At 43.1% G+C, this 24996-nt stretch overlaps 1 protein-coding gene across 1 annotated transcript; it reads left to right on the forward strand.

Annotated features, from left to right (window-relative positions):
• Positions 1-16755: 16755 nt before the first annotated feature.
• ECHDC3 (enoyl-CoA hydratase domain containing 3) lies at positions 16756-24983 on the forward strand. Its single transcript, XM_087766698.1, has 5 exons — positions 16756-16947; positions 17068-17189; positions 19410-19507; positions 22709-22909; positions 24468-24983. Exons 1-5 carry the CDS (start codon positions 16817-16819, stop codon positions 24795-24797), a joined length of 882 nt encoding a protein of 293 aa, XP_087622824.1. The 5' UTR covers positions 16756-16816; the 3' UTR covers positions 24798-24983.
• Positions 24984-24996: the final 13 nt, after the last annotated feature.

Raw genomic sequence — 24996 nt, forward strand, 5'->3', positions numbered from 1 at the left:
GGTGTGTTTTCCTGAATCTGAATTTTAGATTCTTGTTAACCAGGTTTCATCCTGCTCCCACAGCAGAGGGAGAAGGGATTTGATGAAAGAGAGGGAAAAGCTATTATCAAATCATCCGGCTTTCAATTCAAGGAAAAGTAGAACATAGAACAGAGAAAGAAAAGGAACAGATAAGAAGACAGCAGTCTTATTGGCAATGACGCACAACAAAACACAACATTAGCTTCATCTTTTGCGTGCCTTAGTGTGGTTTTCTAGTACAGTAGTTGGAAGATATGTTTTTGTAAACTGAAGATTTGATGTGGACTTACAGTAAGACAAGGAACCTGGAATCTCATGACAGTATTTTAGAGAGTCAGTTTTCAGAGCACAGTCACTGTTAAAGTTTATTATCACTCACCCGTAACCGCCAGAATGTGAGAAGTAATGCAAAGGTAAAATAAATAGAATCATTTCTTAGATACCAGCAAATTTAGAAACCTCGAAGGGATATATTTTCATGAAGTTACAAGAAAATGAAAACGGGAGCCTATAATAAAATGTGTAGATGCTCTGTGCTATAATAGTGTACCCTGCAAAAGGTGTAATTACTTGTCTAACATAGTGCAAAAGTTAAATCTTTCTGACCTTTTCCATTTGCTGCTGAAACAAGCAGACAAAGAAGTGTAAATGACTGATGGAGAAGAAATATATTCAGTTCGTTCAGGTAAAGCTCCTTGTGGAAGATAAAAATAATTTTTTTCCAACAGCGTGGTATTTAGTCGTTTCCCGGCTCCACTTCATGTAGAATTTCTATAGCACAACACGAAATGGGGGATGCAAGTTGGGCTTTTAAGCACATTCTTCCTCCTCTGCCTTGAGCCATCTGTGTTCGGCCAGCCTCCTGTTCGCGGCAAAGCAGCGTGAAGTTTTCCTAGGAAGCCTTAACTGTAGAAATAGCTTGCCAGGGAAATGGAAGTCCTATCCATTTATCTTTTCCCTAACCAAGCCCATATGGCAACCATAGAGTGAAACAAGCCAACGAGAGGGTGGCCAAGCTCTCTCAAGCTGTTTCACACCAGTAAGCAACAGAGTTCATTTCCCACGGTAGGGCCATCGCACAACTGGCAGTAAGACTGCCCAAATACCGGGACCGTTGGGTAATTCACATTCCTGGCTGCTGAAGAAGATGAGCTCACAGATACTGCTGAGGCTGGTGTTTACACCGGATCTTACTAGGAACCAGTTACCCAGTTTCATCCTGTAAGGAAGCCAGGGGACCCTGTCAACAGCCACCATCGTTCATAAAGGCGCCCCTCACCTTTGGCAAACAAAGCCAGCTTTAGGCTGTAAAGCAGTGTGAAGCTTCCCAAACATTTGGCAAATACCTCTGGAGTGTAAACATGCTTTATCCTGTCACAGAATTTTTATGCAAAGAAGAGCTCTCTGAAAGATGAGGCACCAACCACCAAATAACAGGCTTTTTTCCTCAAAGTTGCCATATAATCCAATAATTTACTATCACATTTGGAGTTTTTTCTCCTTCCCTAACCTCAAAATAATAAGCAGGATTCAATCTGACCACACTTCAGATCAATCAACATCATGAAAGGTGGATTTCTTAAATACTGGGTTGAGGGGAAAGTGAATTTGTGCAAGGACACACATACCTTGAGATATATGAGCCAATCGGCTTAAAATGTTGTTTTGCCCTGACCTGACAAGGCTTGCTGTCTCTGGCAACACATAATCTCTTTTAATATACTACCAGGAAGGTGATGGCTGTTGGAAAATGCTTCTAAACTGCAGTTAATCTCAAAGGCTGACACCTTAATAGAAACTATACCATCTCTTTGGGAACCCTGTTACGAGCAGATATTAATAAGGGTTGTGTTGATTCAGAGGAGAAATGGATAAGGAAAGACTCTGAATCAACTTGTTGTAGGTTTTGTGCAGAAGCTTAAAAAATTGCGTGTCGAGGATTTCAAAGCGGACGCTGCCAATGGAGGTACCTATTTTACTTGATAAAGTCATGAGGTTTTGTCCTGCACATCAATATGTTTTCCTAAGAGCGTGCTTCTCTATTCATCACCGTCAGCATGATTTAAAGTTGTGCATTTAAGACTCAAGTAAGCTTCTTTGCAAACACTCTTGAGAATAGGATCAAAATGGGAAGAGATTACATGTAATCTAATTATGTTAGGTTCCATTTGAAATCCTTCAGTATAAAAATTAAAAGAATACGACACAGCTTTACCATATGCTATAGTTCATATGGAAATTATATGAGCATGTGTAAATGAGGCAACATATAAGAAAAGATCATGTGTTGGGTATAGGGCAATGTTTGCGTTAAAGAATCGAAATCTGAGGACTAGATTGGGGAACTAAAAATAAATTATAAGAACTTTACCCCCTATGACATTAATGTGAAGTTAGCCTTTGCCTCTTATTATCCGGCCACAGCTTATATGAAAAAGCTGGCCATCAAAAGATCTGTGTTAAAAAATCAACACCAAACATGACATTGGTCAGCAAGGTTGTGGCTGGAGCAGCACTGACGCTGCAGATTAACATCTGTTCCTGGGACAGACAGTGAATCTCTGTTGCTAAGTGGTCTGTACATTTACACCATAACATTCTCCTTACTGTAAGGGCTGTAAGGACATCTGTAATCACTAGAGACCGTTTTGAGTAATTCTTCATTTTCAGTCTTTTCAAAAACACACAAGTGAATTAAATGAACTTTGGCTGTAGGATGAGGAGGGGTGGTTTCACTGAAATTGCACCACCTTAGGATCCACACTGAATCAGGCCTCAAATTACGTATTAAATGCCTGATGCTCACATGTGCTCCAAATCCGCTTGGAGGGAGGACCTAGAAAGCCCTGTAGTCTCACTCACCTTGTGCATTAAGTGCTTCAGGTGATCTGGTGAGAGGCTCAGGTGCAGTACGTCCCCCCCAGATCACCACTGACGCTCCCGATCCATGCATGATCAAATTCAGAACTGGACTATGCTTAATTTGCCACTTGGGTTTTGGAATGCAGGCTGTCCTTCCTTGACTTGGGTCTGGAGCACCATCCAACTTCCCAAACTGTTCTGGGAGATTTCCTCAAAACAGATTGTAGAAAACTTGTGAAAACTTCTTGTCCAGCTATATTTCCATTATCCTGAGTTACGTCAAAACTGGATTCAGAAAACAGGTTCCTTTCTCATTTTGAATTCAGTCTATGAGCTTAAGAAGCTTCTACAAAGTCCCCTTAAGAAGGAGAAGGTTGGATTTCTCTTCAGATTTTTCTCTGATTTTAGGAAATGGATCAAGGTGCAAAATTCACACCTGCATTTTGCCCTCCACCACAGGACTCATTCTAATTCACTGTAAGGCTACAGATCATTTGCCAAGGCTATTTCTAGCCCAAATTCCAAACGTTTGGGCACATCTTGATCTGACGTTGTAGTCTGGGTCTGTCTGATCGCAGAAGAGCAGCTAGGGAATCCTCATGTTATGTGCTCTACAACCAAAAGAAACAAATACATTTAAAACAATGAAATAAGTTCTGTACCAGTTGCTGGCCAGATGGTATTGTGAATTGTTATAATTCATCAGCAAAACAGAGGAAGGAAGTGTTTTAAAGCAAGATTATATTATTTTCCTTAAGTTCTTATTATGAAATCTTCCTGAAGTGAACTTTCAAAACTTGAAAACCCTTCCAGAGGGAATGAATGGAACAGGGCAAACCGGAGGCTCACTGGGGAGTAGTTAAAAACAAGGGAAAAGTACAGCATGCCAGTGAAATAAAGGAAGAACCCATTACCAAGTTTTCAGTTTGGGAGACAAACGAAGAAGAACACAAGTAACAGAAAAATATAAGCTGCACATAAACGTATATGGTGTTTCGGTCCTCCTAATAATTATAGACTGGAAAGCACCCAGGGTCTTCCCTCCCACTGGAGGGAAATAAGCCTGAAAGCTGAGAAAGCAGATAAGGCAAGCAGTGATACATTCACTACATAGGGAGACTGCAAGAATTAGCGAATTATTGCCAATAAAGCGCCTTGAGATCCTTAAGAAAAAATGCTGAGAAAAATGCATTTTATTTTTGCTGTCATTTAAGAAACAAAATACATTTGAAAACCATGAGAAAAAATGTGTCTTAAATGAAAATGACCCCTGAGCATTAAGTTCACTCCAGTCAAATAAAACACATCCTGTTTTTGCAACTTTTTTATACAAGGCAGATCCCGGTCTGTATACACTCTTTCCAGGCAAGGATTTGACCCATAGTTGAATTTTAATTAGAAGCAGGGGAGGTGATGGAAAATACAAGGTGCTGCTCCCGCTTTGGTTAAGTAAAGGGTGAAATCTGCATTTGGGAAAATGCAGAAAATGGAGTAAGTTCATTGTAAAATTAGTTGGTACAGAGTTTGGAAATACCCTCTGACAGGGCCAACATATCCACTCTATCAGTTAATTAAATGACACACAGTTGGTCACTTAAAGTACATCCTGGACTTGTCATAGGATCACAGAATGCTTTGGGTTGGAAGGGACCTTTAAAGGCCATCTAGTCCGTCCCCCCTGCCATGGGCAGGGACATCTACAACCAGATCAGGTTGCTCAGAGCCCCCTCCAGCCTGGCCTTGAGTGTTTCCAAGGATGGGGCATCTACCACCTCTCTGGGCAACCCGTTCCAGTGTTTCACCACCCTCACTGTAAAATATTTCTTCCTTATATCTAGTCTGAATCTACCCTCTCGTAGTTTAAAATCATTACCACTTGTCCTATCACTATTGGCCCTGATAAAAAGTCTGTCCCCATCTTTCCTGTAGGCCCCCTTTAAGTACTGAAAGGCCGCAATGAGGTCTCCCCAGCCTTCTCCTCCCCAGGCTGAACAACCCCAGCTCTCTCAGCCTTTCCTCACAGCAGAGGTGCTCCATCCCTCCGATCATTTCTGTGGCCTCCTCTGGCCCCGCTCCAACAGCTCCATGTCCTTCCCGTGCTGAGGACCCCAGAGCTGGACGCAGGGCTCCAGGTGGGGTCTCACCAGAGCAGAGCAGAGGGGCAGGATCCCCTCCCTCGCCCTGCTGGCCACGCTGCTGGGGATGCAGCCCAGGGTACGGTTGGCTTTCTGGGCTGCGAGAGCACATTGCTGGCTCATGTCCAGCTTTTCACCCACCAGTACCCCCAAGTCCTTCTCCGCAGGGCTGAACTCAATCCCTTCATCCCCCAGCCTGTACTGATACTGGGGGTTGCCCCGACCCAGGTGCAGGACCTTGCACTTCATACAATCATGAAAATCTGTCACACAAGCTAGAATATCTGCATTGAGATACAAAGGCATGCTTATGTTGTGTCCTGCATCAGTCACCCCCCAAATCCTTCCCACAGGAAGAAGGACTTGTTGGTGAACCCGCACCCTTATTGTGCACAAAGGAATCTTTTTTCTCCTTGTCTAGACTTTGTGGAAGAGCTTGGAAAAGCCAGGTATGTGCAGAGTCTCTGGGCAAGCCATGAGTGAGCAGGGTCACAAGTGTATCTAACCACCTTGTTTGTGAGACTGCTTAGCCAGGGACTGCTGAACTCAGTTCTACAGCCTGTTTCATGCAAGAAGTCAGACGAGAGGATCTCCTCATCTAGTAGTCACCTAGGGTAGGATTGATCTCGCTTACCCTCAGGTGTCTACAAAGTATGAGCCTATATGTAAACGAGGTGTCTAGGCTCCCATTCCGGTTGCTGGAGGGCTAGTCAAAGGAATTGAGGGCGCGATTCAGCTCATTATAAAACAGACACTTCTAGCTGATTGGATTAATCACACCCGAAGCTCCACTGACCAGCTCTTCATTGATTATACTGGGAAATCACTCAATAAGTACTTGCTCAGCTTCAGATGTCTATTCTATAAATGCCTGAGATCAGGTTCAGCTTGCAGTTTGAGACACCTAACAATACGTGTCTTCAAGATGTAAGTGAGGCATCTAAGCTTCCCTTACAGATAATGCCAATATCTGATCAATAGTCAATGAATCTGGAGCGCTGTCAAGCATAGGTGCCTCCTCTGACCGCGACGGGAGCTACGACAGCTGGCTCACAGGTAAACACCTACGTGCAGACACCTAAATTTAGGTGTCTTAATCTGCGTGCTGAGTCTAACCTTTACATTAGGTAAATGAATCTGCTTGCAGTCAACTTTGTAGAAACACAGGTTTAAAATCCAGATTTGAATAACTTTGATGAACTAAATGGAGAGATTAAACGGTTTGGAAAATATAATCTGAACTGCATTTAGAGCTGAATATAAACCAATATAAGAACCAAACAGGAATCTGCTCTGTATGTGTGGTATCTTGTCTTTAAATATATACGTACCTCCTACTCAGCTGTTCAGACGCCACAACAGGATCTGCCTTTGTAAAAATAGATCAGGATCATTTGTCTTCTTCAGGATTATAAACTGATTATCTATTTTTGAGTAGATAAAACACACTTTGTGATCGTTCATTCTTACTGACAAGAAAATGTTTACCTTGCATTGAAATCTGCTGCCTGCTTGATACTCTCAGTCATTTCAACATCAAAATCAATGTTGATACATTAACAGTCTTAATGATTCTTAGTATTTCTGGTGCAAATGACAATCGAGGATTTACAGGTTTTAGTGTTTTCAGGTGATGACATTGTGTGCCCATGTAGGTCTAAATACTTAGCATTTAATACAGTGTAAAAAACTTCAGGCACACTATTTTTGCCAGAGATGGTCTATGTAACTGAATGTTTTCAATGCTAATTAAAGCCTTCTCTTCGTACAATGACAAAGAGTGTTAGACAAATACCTTGTAATCAGGCAACACTCCAAATCTGCTTCTGTGTTCACACTGGATATTGCTGATAATTATCCTCTTCCCAATCATATTACCATAGAAAACATAACTGGAAGGGACACTGAGATGGGCTCATCCACTGTATTCTCCTACCCCCAGCTGGATCAGCTGTACCTACAGTTTCTAAATAAGTATACCTTCTTTAGAAATTTATTAAAATAATATTTTGTTCTTTACTGTTTTCTTTGCAGGATTGGACATTGTTTTAATTCCTTTTGGGGGACAGGAATGGTTTGGATCAAAGAAACAGGTAAAAAACCCCACGCTTTTTGGTTTATTTAGCCTCTTGGACAGAATGCAGATACAAATTACCTGCCCATACAAAGGAAGGAGACCAACTCTTTTGTCCCAGCTGTCAGGTTTGAGCATAACTGAAAGGGGAACAGTAGGCTTGAGGATATGGAGAGGAGAATTATTCTTCGTCAAAAGCCTGCCTCTTCCTGGTAAGAGTAACAGAGTCTCCTAATGATAATAACAAGCTTCCAAAATCCAGAAAACTCTCTCTGAGCAATATCAAGTTATGCGGGTCTAATAACCAGAACAGGACCAAATTATCCTCTTGGCTGCATAGCAGGCTTTTTTTTACCAATGAGTGGAAGCTGTAGGTGTACAGCTCAGCAGGATATAGTTCACAGCCTGTAACATTCCTCATACCTGAACCCCTTGCCATGGTGAATCAGCGTGAAGCTATAAAAAGAAAATGGGGATTCCTCAAGACAAATTCTGATCCCTGTTCTAGCAGATACGAGCAGATGGAAGAAACAAACAGACAGCTTAGTGCGTTACAGGAGAACTCCCTCAGTGGGGGACAAATCCTGAGGTGGCCTGGAGCTGATGTAGTGAAGAAACAAGGGGACATCAAAACATCTCTGTTTTTCTGTCACGTGATCAATGAGGCTGTGAGCAGCCAGATTTAATTTAAAACCAGCATTAGAGTTGCTGTAATTTAGCTTGTAGGTACCTAGCTTTAGTTCCTGAATGTGAAGAACTGGGCCAATATTTTCAACACATTACTGCAAACGTCCCTCCACGTACGCCGTGTGTTTCACTCCTTAAGTCTGCTTAAAAAGGAAGTTCAGAAGGAGAAAAAAATAAATTATAGATGTTCTGGGTCACATCTAAAATGACAGCAGTCCTCATTTCTGGGGGAACCAGGTCTCAGATGGGGAAGAAGCAAGCCATCAGAGCAGCTGCTGAGGAAGGAGTGACAGCCACCCCCAGAGCCATTCTGTAGTTCTGGCTCAACTTTCACCCACGTTCACTGGTTGGTTGTTCCAGCTCCTGTGCTCAAAATCTCTTTACATCAGCTTCATTCCGTTACTGTTATTCCAACAATCCTCTTTTCAGTATCTCTTCTCCTTTCTCTTTTCTTTCCATTTGTATTCTTAGAACTAGTCTTACATCACCAAAATACTATATAGCCTACATGCTTGCCATCAAATCGCAACCTTCGCTTTTGTATATACATTAAGCTACTTTTCTCCAGCTCTGAGCTTTTTTGGAGCAGGAAGTACAGTGGCTTGTGGGGGGGAGCCTCATACTTTCTCAGCCTTAGGCACTCATGTCATAAACATGATTTACCTTCCTAATGCCCCTGTAATTTCACTTCTACAGATTGATCCAGACCTAGACAACTGATTAATGCTAATGTGCACTGAAGAAAAGGAGTTGGTCTTCTACTGTCAAAAAGCTGTGCAATTATGTACTTAGGCTGCTCTGCAATTTTGGGAGCACCGGGGAGGCAAGGTGCTGTCTGAATTCCATTCTGTACTGTTGTGGCTCTGAGACTGCACAGGCGTTATTAGCGCTGCATATCCAAAAGCTGAAAGTAAGTCTTCACGAACCGTCATGAGTTGCCACTAGCATCAGTGCTTGAGAATTGCTGTGCCAGGCCCAGGAAGCCTGCAGATGGAAACCTGGTGCCAGTGAAGTCCGTAACTTCCAACAGGACGTCGACTTCCAACAGGACCACGACTCAGCTGCCGTGCCAAGTCAGACACTCTTCCATCCTCAGCAATTCAAACGAAACTTCATGCCACTGTCAACCACCAAATCTGTATGTTCATGAAAAACATGAAGAACTTGAAAAACTTCACAGCCACAATTAATTCATATAATCGGATTTTGTTTGCCTCAGATGTCCAAATATATGCTGTTCATCTCCCTGGAGGTTCCTGCTGAGAATAGTAATATCAGCTGAGGTGCCCAGGTTCATAGAGCTGCATGTGCCAAGAATCACAGCACGGAAGTCACACATCAGGGTACTCCTGAAACAAGAAGAAATCTAAAAAGTGGAATTTAAATAAATTACTAGCTAGAAATGGTCTTTTTTGGCCTCCTCCAGAATTAAGCACATAAATACTGATGAAAGAGAAATGCAGGTAGCCATGTTTTAAAATAAGTGATATATTAAACTACATATTTTAAAAAGACCTAGCCAAACCCTCATATTTTGCATACTGTACAGATCTAATTGGACAATAATGTACCCAGATTTAAGTAAATGAATGTCAGTGGGATTAAGTAGGATGTAAATCAGGGAAGCATTTGATTTTCTTGCCTCTGATGAGACGAGAGGGGGAGACTGGTGTGCACACGTCTCTCCTGCTGTCTTGTGAAGCCAAAGCACAAGTTTCTCATACAAGTGGAATGAAAAAGTGAAAATAAAACCAAAGATAAACTAGAGAGTTGGCGGTTTAAAATAAATGGAACTCTAAAAATTCACTAACGTGATTAGTTCATTAAAATACTCATTGATAATTGATAAGTCCATATTAAGAATCTTTCCAGTACTAATCAGTGCAGGTCTCAATAAAACAGTTACAGAGCAGTGAAAATCTATAGTAGTGTCGCTGTTGTGCAGGAGGCTATTCTTCGTGAAAACAACAGCGTAATTTTAAATGTCTGAGATTAACATTATCGTGGAGGTTATTTTAGCCTGGTTTCCTTTGGCAATATGATCATACTGTTTGTCTCCTGCTACATTTGACAGCAGGTTGGGGTTCTCAGCCACCTTCGGTATCCACCTCTCTTAAGAACAGCGATGGCCGGACAGAGACTAGACACCCAAATTATCGCCTCTAATAAGAGCAAAGCTGCAGAGTTCACTGGGCAATCATCTGTTGTGTTTGACCTGCCAACCACCTGCACTCTTCACACCGTAGCACGTCTTGCGCAGTTAATGGAGAGGATGATAGGGAGGACTGGAGGTATGGTGGGGGAGTGAGAGGGCAGGCGATGCACAGTGTTAGGGATGTAGCAACACAAGTTATTTCTTCAGCTACAGAACTAGTCAAGATTGTTCTCTACAAATTTTAATTCAGTCATGCGCTGTCACAGTAATCCGAAGTTCGCCTTACATATAATCTCCTCTCTTACAGTGTCTCTGTTTAGCACATACACAAATGTGCTGTGTCTCGGCTTCCTTCCACACCCGCAGCTCCTCGCTGGGTGAGAGGCAAGGCTGGGTCTGGCTCCGAGCCGTGCGTGTCGATTGGCACACGCACGTCGATTGATTGGCCAGTAGGTCACACGAGAGAGAGAGAGATGATCACTGAACTTGTGCTGCAGCCTTTTCCTCATAGTAAGCATTCATTTCTGTCTTTTTGTTCTCCTCAGCAATAATTTTCCTGCAGCTTTCAACATCTCTCCCAGCCTCCTTGATAGATCTGGGTGACTGGCAGACATCATTCCCTTAACCTTTTTTTTTCCTTCAAAACTAAAATAATCCTTTATCATAAAAGTGCCTCTTTTAATTTGTGGGTTAGTATTCCCTAAATACAGAATAATTTTCTTTGCTCATTATGTATTAATATTTCCTCTGCCTGGAAACAGGAACCACGAGCACTTTGACACAGAGAGTTACAGGATGTGTCTCCACAATTGCGGACAGCTGTGTTGAATCAGACCATCGTCCCTTCCTTAGTGTCAACACGCTGCGAATTTAACATCTGTGGCTTTGATAAGATAAAACAGTGCAGCAAGAGTACTGGGGCCAGCTGGCTTACGGTCTGAGCCCCGACTCCTACCTGGTGTTCCCTCCTATGCGAGGGAAGAAAATACACACGAGCAGTCGGCAGCTTCGCCGGTAATTCCTTGTCCTGCCTCATGGCTGCCACATTCGACACAGCGCAGGGGAGATAAGATGTAAGATAAGGTAAGATACACGACATTAAGATACGTAAATCACTGACAACCCGTTAATGAGCAGTGTTCTGGATCAGGCCCCCTGCGGGAAATGTTTCACCCGAGGACACTTGAAAGCATCCTTCTCCTCTCACCGCAGTCTGGTATGGACGTGCCTGGCTTCAGCTCCTAACTGAACTAATTTTTTGTGTGACTGTGTTAACTTTTCTACCCAAGGTGGATTTTATCTGTGTTTTCCCCGTGGACCTTCTGACTTCGGTGGTTCCAAGGAAGCATTACCTATTAGGATTCTGGCATTCTCCTATTTCCCTATAAAACTCATGCTCATTTGTAAGATTCTGGTATTCTTATTGGATAAAAATCCTATTTAATTGAAAATAAATTAATATTCTCCCCAGTTCTAATACAATGCCTCTGGTGGTTGTTATGGGGTGCAAAGAAAAGGAATGAAAGATAATGAAATGAGTTGAAAATTGGCCAAAGGGCAGGAAACAGGTGAACCGGAAGAGTCCAGAAAATTCAACGTATTTTGCTATGGAAAAGAAGTTACTAGTGGAGGCGAGGACAAGGTGGGTAGAGGGTGTTATTTTGCAGTGAGAATTGTCATTTGCAGATGTGGCTTGGAGCAAAGCCACACAATGACAGTGGCTGTTCCCAAGTACAGAGAGCTTTTAGGCAAATTTTTGCTCTTGGCCCCAAACAGCAGCTACAATTTACCTCCTCTTTCACAGCAATGTTTTTATCCGTAACCACAGCAGAGAGACATTGACATCTGAAAGTGAATCCTGAGATACAGTCAGAGGATCGGCAGGCTGAGAGGATTCTGGTACTCCGTTCCTCCAGCGAGGTCCCTGGGCTGAGATGAGCATTTGTAGCTTCTGTGTGGGTGAGGGGAACGTTCACACCCTCTGCCAGAGGCATCTGACTGGTTTCCTTTGGTTCCCTGCGCAATCAATAGAGAGAAGCCGGCAGCCTGGAGAGGCATTGGGAGCAAGCATCTAATTTAGACACTGACCAGCCCTGCAGCGGAGCACACATCTCCATTGGTTGTGTAGGGAGCCTTGCAGGATTGAGTATCTAAATTGGAAACCTAAGGTTAGATACTCTGAGGACAAGAATGAATACTGTCTTTTTTCCAAGCCTGTTATAGCCTCCCATATATTTCATAATTCTGATCATTGTTCAGATCTTAAGAATCTCATAATTGGAAGGCACATACAAAAAATCTAATGCTAAAGCCAGGGAAATAGGAATCACTTGAAAACCTCTGAGGAAGTGAGGACAATGAAGGATGAAAAAGGGGGGGGGGGGAGAATAAGAGAAAAACAGCAAATAAAGAGGAACAGGGATGGGTCTAGTGACAAAAGGGCTTGGATCCTTCACCTGGTTCTCAAGCTGAAGGGAAAATACGTAGCATCCGTTACATGGAGCAGTGCTGCCACACAGTGACAGGGAAAAAGCTCTGAGCAGTAATTGCAAAAAATTGCAGCAGCGATGGCAGTGGGAGCTTTACGTTTAGTGTCAAAGCCAAACAGGACACTGGCTTGTTTCCCGAAGGAATGCTAAATGTAATTACGGGAGGCAGCAGTACTGCCAGGTAAGGACCTAATCTGAGCCTGAGTGGAGTGGCAGGTGTTGAGCCTGGTTCACAGGTTATTACAAAATATCAGTAGCAGTCATGGACTTAAAACTGCATTCAAGTCCTTTGTTTTAGCAGAATAATCAATGATTTTTTTTAAAAAATCACTTTCTCTTAGAGTACAGGCTAAACTTTACTGATAGTCTGCTACACATTAATCCTATAACTGATCTTTAATTACTACTTCTAGTAATTAAAGCCTCTCTAAAGAGAAGGCTGATATATGATAGATCTTTCTGTGATTAAAGTAGAATAACATCTTTTCAAAGAAAAAAACCAAGGCTGGGACCCACAGAAGGTTAGGTAGCAAAGTCACATGAATTCCAGGCATGGACAGAGTAAAGAGCCATTAGCTTCATGTCCTGAAAAATCCCAGCCCAAGTGAGCGTTGTCCTGAAGTTTCTGTGCTATTTCTATCTTAATACCAATACAGAAAGCATAAATTGTCTAAGGATACAGTAAAAAATGTTACACGGGCAGCACTCATCATGTGGTGCTGGGACTCAGCTCGGAGTCCTGGCTAAATGGGAGCAAAAATGCAAAATCTTTTTTCATCTTTTCTTTAGGCAGTCCTGGAGGGTTCCACATCAGAGAAACCGTAAGGCACTAATCTGTCTCTTTGCTAGCAGAATTCACAAAGCAGGAAAATAAATTATTTTCCTTGGCCTGGGTGCAAGAACAGGGCCCTGCTCTCCCTGTTATCCTGGAATTACTACACACCTGACCAGAATTAAGCAGTCCTGAGTTTTAAAGGTGCTGAACCCCTCTGGCTCCCAGTGGGATTTGAATGCCTTCAGCAGTGTTGAAAATCAGGTCACAAGATCCTCTGGGAATGCCAGCGTTTCACGAGAAATAATTTGCATGCAACCCAGCTAGGGATACGCTTGCCTCATGCTCCATAAAATAGTCCCAATTTTTCATCACAGCATCCCAATTAATAGGTAGAAGTGTATTTATGTATATATTTACTCATTCACATATGTGTGTGTGTATATGTGCTTTACATTTCAGCCTCATCCCAACAAGGTCTGCCTTTGCCCTGGGAGGAGCTCGATGACACTGACCATTGGCGTGAAGCAAGTACTCCTACAAGGTGCACGTCCCATCTGGGCTCATTGAAAGCCGAGGAAATAAAGACACAAATAAATACTTGTGCTTCGTAAAGAAGAGGATCCTGTATACTGCCTTTGTTGTCCATGCATGCTATCTATCTAGCAACATTAGAATGGAGACCCCAGGGTGCTTTATAGCAGCTAAGCACACTTGAATTTCGAAACATCTTTTCCTAGCACAGTGTGATACCCTGAAAGTTTCTGTAATGATCTAATGATGAAGTTGTGTTACATCCCGTATCACCTCCCTTTTTATTTTATATGAAGGATCAATACAGCTAAAGGTTAGAAAAGCCCCGTCTGGTACTTGCAATGCTGGCTCCTAGTTGTCTGCAGTTGGAAGCGTGAGCTCAGCCGTAACCACAATGCTGCTAGCAAATGCTATAAAAAGGAAAGCTGTCTGAAATTGGAAAAGCTTTTTCCGACACTTTCTCAGAGAAGGCAGCAGCAGGTCTGTTTAATGCATTGGGGAAGCTGCAGCCAAAAAAAAATCTGTAATGGGGGTGGGTGTGAAAGGAAACATGAGGTTGTCAATCAAAGTGAAAAAGAACAGAATTTCCAGGGAGCTGGAAACACTATATTAAAAAGCAGCTTTTTGGAGAAGAAAAAAAAAATTTTTCCTTGGAGATGGACAGAAAAAGGACAAGAAGTTGGAGAAAGAGAAGGAACTGGAAGAAAAAAAATAAGGTTGTCCTTCACAAAGCCAGCGTGAAAGAGGTCACTGGTCAGAGTTGCAGGGGACTGGTAATTCCTCCCAGAGCTAGCACACACATTGTGTTCTCTGTCTGCTGGCCTTTGCCACATCAAGCACAGACTTTGAAAACTCCCGTGATCTATTTAAGATGATTTTGTTTTCTTCTAAATGGGCACTTTTTTTGCTACAGATTCCTACCACATATTAAAAGTCAATTTTGGAAGAACTTTTCAGTGAATGACCATGAAGTACAACCAACCATGAGAAAATGAAAACGGGCAAGCGGGGAAAGCCCAGTGCAGACCTAGCTCCCAGGCTATCAGTGTCCTCCAACACTTTAAAATGTACATAAACCCACTGTTGCTGTTACAGTAGAGCCACAAAGCCCGATGATCTGACAGGTCATTGTTTTAGGCAATATAAAATCAGTAAGCAGAAAGCGTATCCCCACACTAAGCTGTTACTATCTGTATAAGTAAATATATTATTAAACACAAAATTCAAGTGGTTCTTTTATGAGGCTGATGCTCAGAACTGAAAAGCCACAATTGCCAATACAGTCAGAAGAAGCTGCAGGGGTTCAACAGACACCGATGAGAACTAGAGACGCATTTGGGAACCTACAAGTACTTCGCAAGAGCTCACAAGAATGGCGAGATCAGGAACCAGGAGCACAGATTTACATTTACAAGGAACATATGTTGGACCTATATCTATTTTATTTTAGAGTACCTACTGCTCTGCCAGAAAATGGAGCACAAACAATGAAGACTTGCATGTGCATAAAACACTTCAATTACTAATGCTTTCCCCTCACATTTAGGAAAGGATACACGATGACTGGGTGCGATAAGGAAGAGCAGGGAATCATGACTGGGGCAGCCTGTATCTCCTGGAACAACGCTGCTTCGTCTTTGGGCACCTCACGGCAGATGAGATTTTTCGCTCACTGTCTCATCCCCACAGCTGCTTCTTTCCCAGGAGACTGCCTGCGCCAGGTATGAAGAAAGAGAGGTCATCACTCTTGCAAGGAAACAGAGAACAGAAGAATGAAAGAAATGTGAGAGGTTATATTGCAAAGTGACATTTTCTGGAAGAACTATTTTGAGTAATTGGGGTCTGCAGAGAGTTGTGCAGCAAAGGAGAGCTTTGGGGTTCAGCAGAAACACAAATGGAGAGGGCCCCACTTCCCCAGATCCATCCCTCTGGTAACGTAGGCAGAGGCATCACATAACCCCTTTTAGAAGCCTCCTGAGCTCCCTCTGAAAAAAAAACAAACAAACAGATTTTATCCATGTAGCTTCTATGGCTAGGGCTGTTCCACAGTCTCACTCCTCTAATGGCAGTATCTTTCCTCCTTCATTTCTGGCTCATATAGGTTAATGTTCAGTGTATGCCCGTTTGCTATAGTGCCTGCATAGTTCTCCATCTTATATAGCTTTCTGCCTTCTCAGATTGCAAAATGCCTGTCCTCTGGAGACAGCAGTCGTAAGTCCTTTCATATTTGTTTTGCTCGACTCCAGGAACAACGCTCCTCTCATCCCTCGTAACAGAGCCTCTGTTCTGTGTCACATCTGTTCTCTCTGCCCCTCTTTTAGTTTGGCTTCTTGAACGGGGATGATCAGAAGCATACACAATAATCAAGATGAGCTGTGAGTGTACCTGCATGTCCCTAAAATACTTTGACTTTTAAAATCACCTCTTAAAATCGCATTTGTCTTTTTTTTTTCTCTCTTGGATGCATCATACGGACTACAGACTGACTCTGTGGAACCAATTAACACACCCAAGGTCTCCTCCACGACCATTTCCAGATGATGAGCTCCCAGTGAACAAATGATGATCTTATCAGTTCCCAAGTATAGGACCCCAAACCCTGTAGCACTGAATTTCATCCCATGCCGGTTACTCTCAGCCTCAAAGCGATCTCATTCTCTCCGCGTAACACAGTTGTCCTCTCCGTTGAGGATACACCCCAGCTTAGCGTCACTAACACGTTTTCTCAGCACAGTCCTAATCTCCATCCTGTGGTCCTAGGTGCAAATGCTCAGTGGAATCTGAAGAAATTATAGCAAAAATCGTCGTTTCTAGTACCCCTCTGACATCGCCGAGATACCCGTTGATGAGTGCCACCTTCCCACCCAGGCCTTCCAGCGCAGGAGGCCTCAGGCGGTCTCGCTGGTTCTACAGCCAGCACACTGGGGACATCAGGCCGAGAGCTGCACCGGCGGGCGAGGGAAGGCCTGCACCGGTTTACCCCGTCCCCTGGCAGCACGCCCGGGCTACCCGGGATCCCCGCTGCCGAGGAGAGGCCGCCGGCCTAGGGGTCGGTAGCGAGCCGCCCGCCGCGCTTTCCGGGCGGCCATGGCGGCCGCTGGGCTGTGGCGGCTGAGGAGGCCCTTGGCCGCGGCCTTCAGCAGCGCCGCGGCGGCGGGAGGCGGGCGGCCGCTCCCGCCGGAGCAGCTGACGGTCCGGCGGCAGGCGGAGGGCGTCCGGTGAGGCGGCGGCGGCGGGAGCGGGGAGAGGCACCGCTGCGGGCCCGTCCCTCAGGCGCTGAATGCGTTTATTGCTTTTTTTTAACTAGTAACCCTCCCGGTGTTTAACGGCTTTTACAGAAACATTATCTTGAACAACCCGAGGAAGAGAAACGCCCTGTCCCTCTCCATGCTGCGGTCCCTCAGGGAGGACCTGCTGCACGACGTCAAAAGCAAGGACCTCCGCGTCATTGTCATTTCAGGTACTTCCGTCGGGGGGGGGGGGGGCGGGAGGAAAAACGGGGTAATGGGGAGTTTAAACCGAAATCTCTCACAGAGTTACGGAAGGCGGTACGGGAGCGGACTCGGGTGGTGGTGTCCGTACGGCGGGGCAGGAGCGGGCAGGGCACCCTCCGCACGCCTTCGCCCCTCAGACCCTGCTCTCCTGCTACGCTCATCCCGGTTTCCACGCTCGCCTACTTAATTCCTCGTTCTTGAACGCGGCATTAACAATTGACTTGGGTTTTGTTATATTTTTGTTGATACTTAACATGTCTAAGAAGAAACACTGTAGAAAATGTCCGTATTTCAGTCAAGGTTATGCAGTGTGTTTACAGACTTGATGAGCTTTTGTAAAAACAATCGGCAGATGAAATAACTGGTTTAAAACCTGTATGTAAAGAATACTTTAAACAGAACAAAAGGCAGGTTCTAACGCTAATCAAACTAAAGAAATAACATTCCTAGATGCAGGTTTTCAGGCAGGAGCAGGCTGAGCTGGTACAACACTTGCTGCCTTCGGTGGCAGGTATAGATCGTAGTAAAGAGGGCTCACAAGGTTCCCTCAAATCGTGTGTTCTGTTCCTCTGCTCTAAGCCAGGATCAGCCTCGTTATCTTGGCCGCTGGTTTGTCTTTAAAAGTCTCCGATGAAGGAGAGACCATAATATCGATACTGCAGTCACCTGTAACCTGCAGATGTAAGACATTACCTCTCAGAGCCTATTACTGTTTTCTTCCATTTAGGTGTTAACCTGTAGAGTTCTTAAAGATAATGAAACTTCAGCTGTTCTCAAGCCATCATTTTTTCCCCTGCTATTTTAAGATAATCTTCCCCTGCTCCCCTTCCAAACATCCTGGAGAAATAGGTTTATTAATTTACAATGCTGCTGTTTCCTGTACAGAGAGGAAAACACTGTGTGTTTGTGCACGCACACGTGAGCGTGGAAGTGAGCTAACTTCACAGGGATGAGTTTAAATACATCTATTCAACGTTTCAAACAGCAGTTAAAATTTTTGTGAAACACTTCAGGTTCTTCGTTGGGAGTACAGTAGTCTGGGAGTTTGTGAGCACAACTTCATTTGTTTTTTTGTTCTAGTTTAAAAAGAAATGGCATGTTCCTGATGATTTCCAATTCCCTTGCTGAATGGAGTGCAAAAGAAGAAATCTCAAGAAAATAAAAGACTTCTCAGGGAATGCTTTGAGTCTTTAACACAGACTTTGCAGTGGATTCTTCTTCAGTGAGGGACAAATGCAGATGTGATTAATTTCCAGATAGGTATTGCTGATCTCATGAGCTGAGTGATGTTAATTGTGTGGTTATTTCTGGGCAGACTGTGCCACAATAATCTGGTCCGTAAGAAACAAATGCATAGGTAAGGTTGTGTCTGCATAGTTGTAGCTGGAAATGTCACATCCATACAAATATCTGAGACGTTCTGAAGGACTGAAAAGCATCACATTGGTTTATTTTTACGGCAGATATCCTCATGATGAAGGAAAACTGTTGTAAAGACAGTGTACCTCTAGAGGGTGTTTTGAGCTTAGCTGCCACTGGAGGCAAGCAAAGCCAAAACCTGGGTCCACAGAAACCTGCTCTGTTGCTGCCCAAACCCTGGACATGCTTTTTGGGATTCTCTAGATGACAGTTTTAGGAGTGGAGGAAAAGGTGCCCCCACAACTCTTCTGGTTCTCCTCTAGCAGAACAACCTTTTTTCTTTTTTTTTTCCATTGTGGCCTTGAATGCCATGACACAAAAATCTTGATGCTTATTTAGTAAAAATTAATCATTAATGCTGGGTTCAATCAGTAGGGCATAACTGTATCTGTTAGTTTGAGAGCAGAGCACTCCGTCCTTGCTCCAGCTGACTAGTTTACATTGTACCAAGGAGCTGTTTAGTACTGTGTCCTTACAAGAAACTGGACTCAGAGGTGGAAAGTGCCTTATTTTTAACTGAGTTAACTTGGAATGGAAGTAAAACTAGGCCTTTCGAAATGCTTATGGGTGTTACTGTGGTTAGATGTTGCATTGTGTCAATTTAAAGTTGTTACAAAACCCAGAAGGCAATATTTCAGAACTGTGTGTAAAACTCCCTCCCCAAGCTGATTTTTGACCATTGACATACCTTTAACTGGGACGTTGATATGCCGCTACCCCTGGTTTCTTGATTAATTCAGACTGACTTTTCCTGAAATTCTTTGCAGCTGAAGGACCTGTATTTTGTTCCGGCCATGATTTAAAGGAACTGTCAAGTGAAGATGATGTGAAGCATCATTCCCAAGTATTTGAAATATGTGCAGAGGTAAGCAGTTCTTAAGTGCCGACCCTTTTGCCTAGTATTAAGAGCAAGCAATGATACTGGTTTAAGGAGGGACAGCATTACTCATCTGCTAGCTAAAGCACAGACTGCTGCTCCACATTCCTTGGTTTTTGCTGTTCTGCCATTTTAATACCTGATCCTGGTAAAATTTTGTTTTTCCTGGATTTTTCTACATGCAAATAAAAGAGCCAGAATGCCAACGTGCGTGCCATCTACAATGGGTACAGCCATGGCGTGTTCCTTAGTTTATCCAGTCTTCCTTGCAGCTGAGTATTTAGGCAGTGTCTTTCCTAGAAATCTAGGGATAACCACCTTCAAATCACTTGTGATCAAATGTTCTTTCCCAGCATCTAGCTCATAAGACCAGCTTAAACATCAAGTAGACAATGTGAAAGTAAGATCTGAATGCATCTCTACTTGGTGGTTGCCCCGTCAGCAGACCATACAAGTTCTTGTTACGAAGGCAGGGACCCAGAGGTCGGGAAGTTAAAGCGAATCCTGGAGCCTTTGGAGAGAATGGCAAAAACCCCTTTCATTGTAACAGCACTAGAATTTGACCCCTAATCCTGCTCAGTGTGGCCACAGAAAGTAATTTGAAACCTTTTATTCTAGTTCGCCCAGTAATAATGATCTCTGTACACACTGTCAACGTGTATACACATTTCACAAATGCTGTAAAAGCCGTGTGTGAAAGTTACCACTGACGGGCCTTCAGTGTAACATGAAGCAATCATCCTGGCAGCTTTGCCTGGATTTCATCTTGGTGTGCTGATCACAAAGAGGTAAGCACAAATCTGACTGAATGACAGGTTAGTCCCTTCATCAGAAAGGAGCCAAGGTCCAATAGTTTAGCAGCCAATAGTTTAATATTAATTTCGCAGTTGCAGGGCAGAATAGCAGTATGTTGTCAGTGGAAAACTGAACCGTGCGGCTTCCAGGTCACAGAATAGGAAAGATGAGGCAGAAAAAAATGTGAAACTTATTCCATGTAGCATGAAACGAGGAGTTGGTAAATTTCTCACTTTAAGGACCAGAAGAATTTAAATTGTTCTGTATGTATATCTAGCATTGTGGCTATATTCAGGATTGATGAGTAGTATAGCAAGCTTAACTTTGATTAATGAAGAGAAATAGCAAAAAAATAACAGAATGTCAGCATTTAGAGTTAAAAACAAGCCTAGGTTTCTTTGTGAGGGTGGTGCCCTGCTGGATAGTAAGTTTAGTAAGGGAGCATTATCACAAAAAATGGTGTACCAATTTCGGATGGATACTCCTGAGACCGTGAAATTCAGAGAGAGGGAGATACTCAAAACGCAGCTGGACACAGTCCTGGACAACCTGCTCTACCCGAGCCTGCTTGAGTGGGGGGGTTGGACTCGATGATCTCAAGAGGTCACTGCCAACCTAAATGCTTCTGTGAAACTGGCAAAGCAAGTTCAGGAAGAAATTAAATGTAAGAGATGAAATGACACTTGAAGTGATCCCTTTTCTGATGTTCGTGCTAGTGATAAGTGCTTTAAACTCTGTTGTGTGAGTATCTGAAAGGGATTTAAGTTTCTCATAAATCACAACTCACTGTTATCCCCATGGAGGAAGAAGGTCTTACTGTTAAATAATAACGGCACTTTACTGGCAAACGGAAATAGAGAAATTAATTTAGGCTTTATTTAGGATCCTAACATCTAGATTTTAGTTGTCTGGTAGAATAATTGACTTTTGCTTTTTTTTGGTCAACAGAGAGAGAAAGGTACTTTTGAGGGCTTCCAAAACGGGATCACATCTTCCTGAATTTCAATCCTTAAGCAGAATGGATCCTACCCTAAATGACGTGCCTGCAGCATTGTGGATTAGGGGGTCCAGAGCATTGGACTTGGTTTTCAGGAACCTTGGCTTCTGCCTCTGTCTAGGACTGGTAATCTTAAGCAGATCATCTCAGCTGCTACACCTCTGTTTCCCCACGCATATAACAGTGTTAGCAGTACTATATCATGCAGCATCCGAGAACTAAGTACTCGCCACATACAAATTTGAGACAGCTGAAATATCACTTCTCCAGAGGCTTTTCAAATGCGAAACCATAAGTACCAGGGGTTTTTTTTGGAGAAGCAGTTGACTGAATTTTTATAACCACAAGAGTACTGTCTAGGTGTTTGTCTGCACACATGCACCTATCGTTACTCTTTTGTTGTCTGCTGCTCAAGATCCACTGAAAAATGGTTTTTAAACAAAGATGGAAGAACAGAGACAAAGAATGATCCAATTCAAAACTGAATGTAGGTAATTTTACCTAAGCAACATAAAATTTGCTAGACTTCATCTACTGGAGAAACTGAAGTAGCAAATGAAAATTTGTTATCTTGCTACACTGTGCTAATATGAGGGTTTTTTGTAATCCAGATAATGACTGTAATCATTTAACTAGCATTTTGTATCTTCAGGCATTAAAATTAGGTGAGTTTGTTGATTCCCACTGTGTGGAAGGACAACCTGAGTTAGAAAAGTTAAGACAAATTCATCTTTCGTAACTTCAGCTATCTGAAGTTGGATGTCCAACCTTCAAGAATTATCAGAGAGAGAGAGAGAGAGAAATGAGAGAGTGAGTGTGGTTTTGCATCTTATGTCTAATGCAAGCAGGAAAAATTGTTTCCTGGCAGATAAGTCTCTTCCTGGACTGCGGAGTAAGCCTCGAAGGACATCCAATGATTGTGTTTGGGTGAGATCAACCCAGGCTCGAGAGCATGCAGAAAACGGCAAGAGGCTGGGTTAATTTCTTGGGACAGAGACTTTTATGAAGTCAGTTTTACGGGGCAGACAAAGGTGGGGACGGTGTGTCTGGCATACACGTCTTGCCACAGCCAGGAGCACTAGACCTGCGGCGCAGAGGCACCCAAGCTCCACGCAGATCTGATAACAAGTGTTTCTGCCTTTCATTCTTGTGTTTTCCGTTTCCACGGGAGTCAGCAGGACCAGCTCATGCTACATAAACGCAACTGAGCAGCTACCGGAGCAGCAGTGGTCTTGTGCATTAAAACAGGTTTTGCAGAGAACTTACTTCTTTTACTAAACTCCAATTTAATAAAGCTGGAAAATGCACACATCAGGTGTGTGAAGCAATTGCAAGTTTTAGAACAGCCACTGCTTAAACTTCAGGAACTAACTGACCGCTTTCTTTTGTGCATGCAGGTTATGACTTTAATCCAGAAACTTCCAGTACCCGTGATTGCCAAAGTAAATGGCTTGGCTACAGCAGCAGGCTGTCAGCTTGTGGCAAGCTGTGACATTGCAGTGGCGAGTGAGAAATCTCAATTTGCTACTCCTGGAGTGAACATCGGACTGTTTTGCTCCACACCAGCTGTGGCCTTGGGCAGATCTCTTCCAAGAAAGGTAGGCTTCCTTCCCAGATACTCCTTGTAATTTTGCAAGCAGTAGGTTCCCATGTTAGGATTTTTAGTTGTGTTGCCTAAACTTTATTCTCCTGCAGTACAACATTCAAAATACTTCATTGCAAAAGACGTCTTCATAACTCTTTGGACTGCAATAAATAATAAAGGGATGAACTCTGTTTAGGGAAAGCAGCTTCCTACTGATGCGATTCCAACCAGCATGAACTCATGCCAGCAGCACGCCAGCTCAGCAATCCCTTTCCTTTCCAACAGGCAGCTCTGTGCTTTAGACAATGATGTTGTCCCCTGATGAGGAAACCCCTGCAAGTTCAGGATATCAGTCCCACCAAGGTATCAATTCTTGCCAGGCAGTGACATTTCACTGCCAGCGTGATCTGCCTGGGTGTAGATCAAGATGCTTTAAATAGCATCTAAAACCCTCCTATGCTTTCTTCCTGCTTTATTTCCTGCTGATGGCGACTGCACATCTCTCACTGCGTAAACAATAGTATGATCTGTAAAGCTTCCGTAACCGAGAAAAGAAATTTTAAGTTCTCATCCAGGTGGATTCATGCAGATAGACTCTCCAGGCCCAGCAGGGGCTGAGATGCAAGGACTTAACTGCACAAGTCCAATTGCTGGATAAGAGCTTCACCTTTAAATTTCCCATCTGTAAGGCCATCCTGTTCAAATACAGTCTGTCTGTGGGGTTTTTTTTCCAAGTGTGCTGTAGTGTACAGCTAGAACTGTTTCTGAATTAGTATTTCTGGGGTTTATGATTACCTTTTTAAAATGTGTGGGATATACTTTTCTCTGTGCCACTTTTCAAAGCAGCAAGAACATTGCCTACAGTTCTCAGGATTACTGATTTTACCTTTTATCAAATGAAATGTTGCCATTGTTTGTAGCTACCAGAGCAAAGATACTAATGGTGATAATCGGCTCTTATGATTCAGGGCACTGGTCAGTTGCATCAGGAGTCATGGACAAAAAAATCTTATTGATATATAGCATTGAATGGTCACTGAGTATTTGTGGGATTTTTTAATTTGAAACCTCAAGTACAAGATGCTAGAAGCAGCAGGAGACTGAAATAGATGCGGCTATAAGAAGGACATATTTAAAAACACCCTGGCCAAACTTAAACTAAGGCAGGTATTTTCGAAAACTACACACTGACATAGTAAGTCTTTATTTATCATTATATGCTCAGCTTAAAATACTGAGTTCAGTCATTTGACATTGTGGACCATCCGCATCTCTCTTAATTCCTGCTGCAATCACTAGAGATTCTGGACTTTTGATAAGAAACCCAGAGGTGTCAGCCAAGGACAGCTGCAATCAGTGGGCAGGTTTGAAGAAAGGCCAGCTTTAGACCCAGTCCTTCTCTTTGCTGCAACCTCTTAACACTTCCGTGGCAGTTTAAGAGGCCAAAAGATTTAAATCTTACATTTGTCAGAAGAGTAACTTGTACTTGAAGGAGGAAGCTGAAATTCCCCAAACCAACCAAAGCAATGAGGCAGTTGAATTGACTTAATACAATATTTTTTCTTGTTCAGGTGGCATTAGAGATGCTTTTCACAGGCGAACCTCTTTCTGCTCAAGAAGCATTAATGCACGGGCTTGTCAGCAAGGTGGTACCAGAAGACAAGCTGGAAGAAGAGACTATGAAAATCTCCCACAAGATATGCAAAAGCAGCAAATCCATCCTGGCATTGGGGAAAGCCACCTTCTACAGACAGATGACACAGGACCTTGATACTGCTTACAGAATGACTACTCAGGTCATGGTAGACAATTTGACCTTGAGAGATGGGCAGGAAGGTATTGAAGCCTTTATTCAGAAACGTAAGCCTGTCTGGTCACACTCTCAGGATGAGAAGAAATGAATCGTGTTTCTAAGCTAACCTTAGCTGTGCTTTACAGAATCATAGAATCATATTTGTGATTCTTCATGCAGTTGCCTTCGGGAGCTATATCTTTGTTCTTACTGAAAGTTAAATTTCTCTTCTCACATATGCCAAAGACACAATAGATTTATTCTGAGTATATAATAAATGTTAAGAAAAATCAAACCAAGTGCTTTTT

Source organism: Nipponia nippon, unplaced genomic scaffold (genome assembly GCF_047370975.1).
Source record: "Nipponia nippon isolate SJK-2023a ecotype South Korea unplaced genomic scaffold, ASM4737097v1 scaffold_3, whole genome shotgun sequence".
NCBI lineage: Eukaryota > Metazoa > Chordata > Aves > Pelecaniformes > Threskiornithidae > Nipponia > Nipponia nippon.

What these genes read in the sequence shown, in the direction of transcription:
- ECHDC3 (XM_087766698.1), top strand. Translation starts at nt 16,817, where the DNA reads ATGGCGGCCGCTGGGCTGTGGCGGCTGAGGAGGCCCTTGGCCGCGGCC. An exon ending in CCGCGTCATTGTCATTTCAG is followed by an intron (nt 17,190 to 19,409) that starts GTACTTCCGTCG and finishes AATTCTTTGCAG; the next exon opens with CTGAAGGACCTGTATTTTGT. An exon ending in TATTTGAAATATGTGCAGAG is followed by an intron (nt 19,508 to 22,708) that starts GTAAGCAGTTCT and finishes TTGTGCATGCAG; the next exon opens with GTTATGACTTTAATCCAGAA.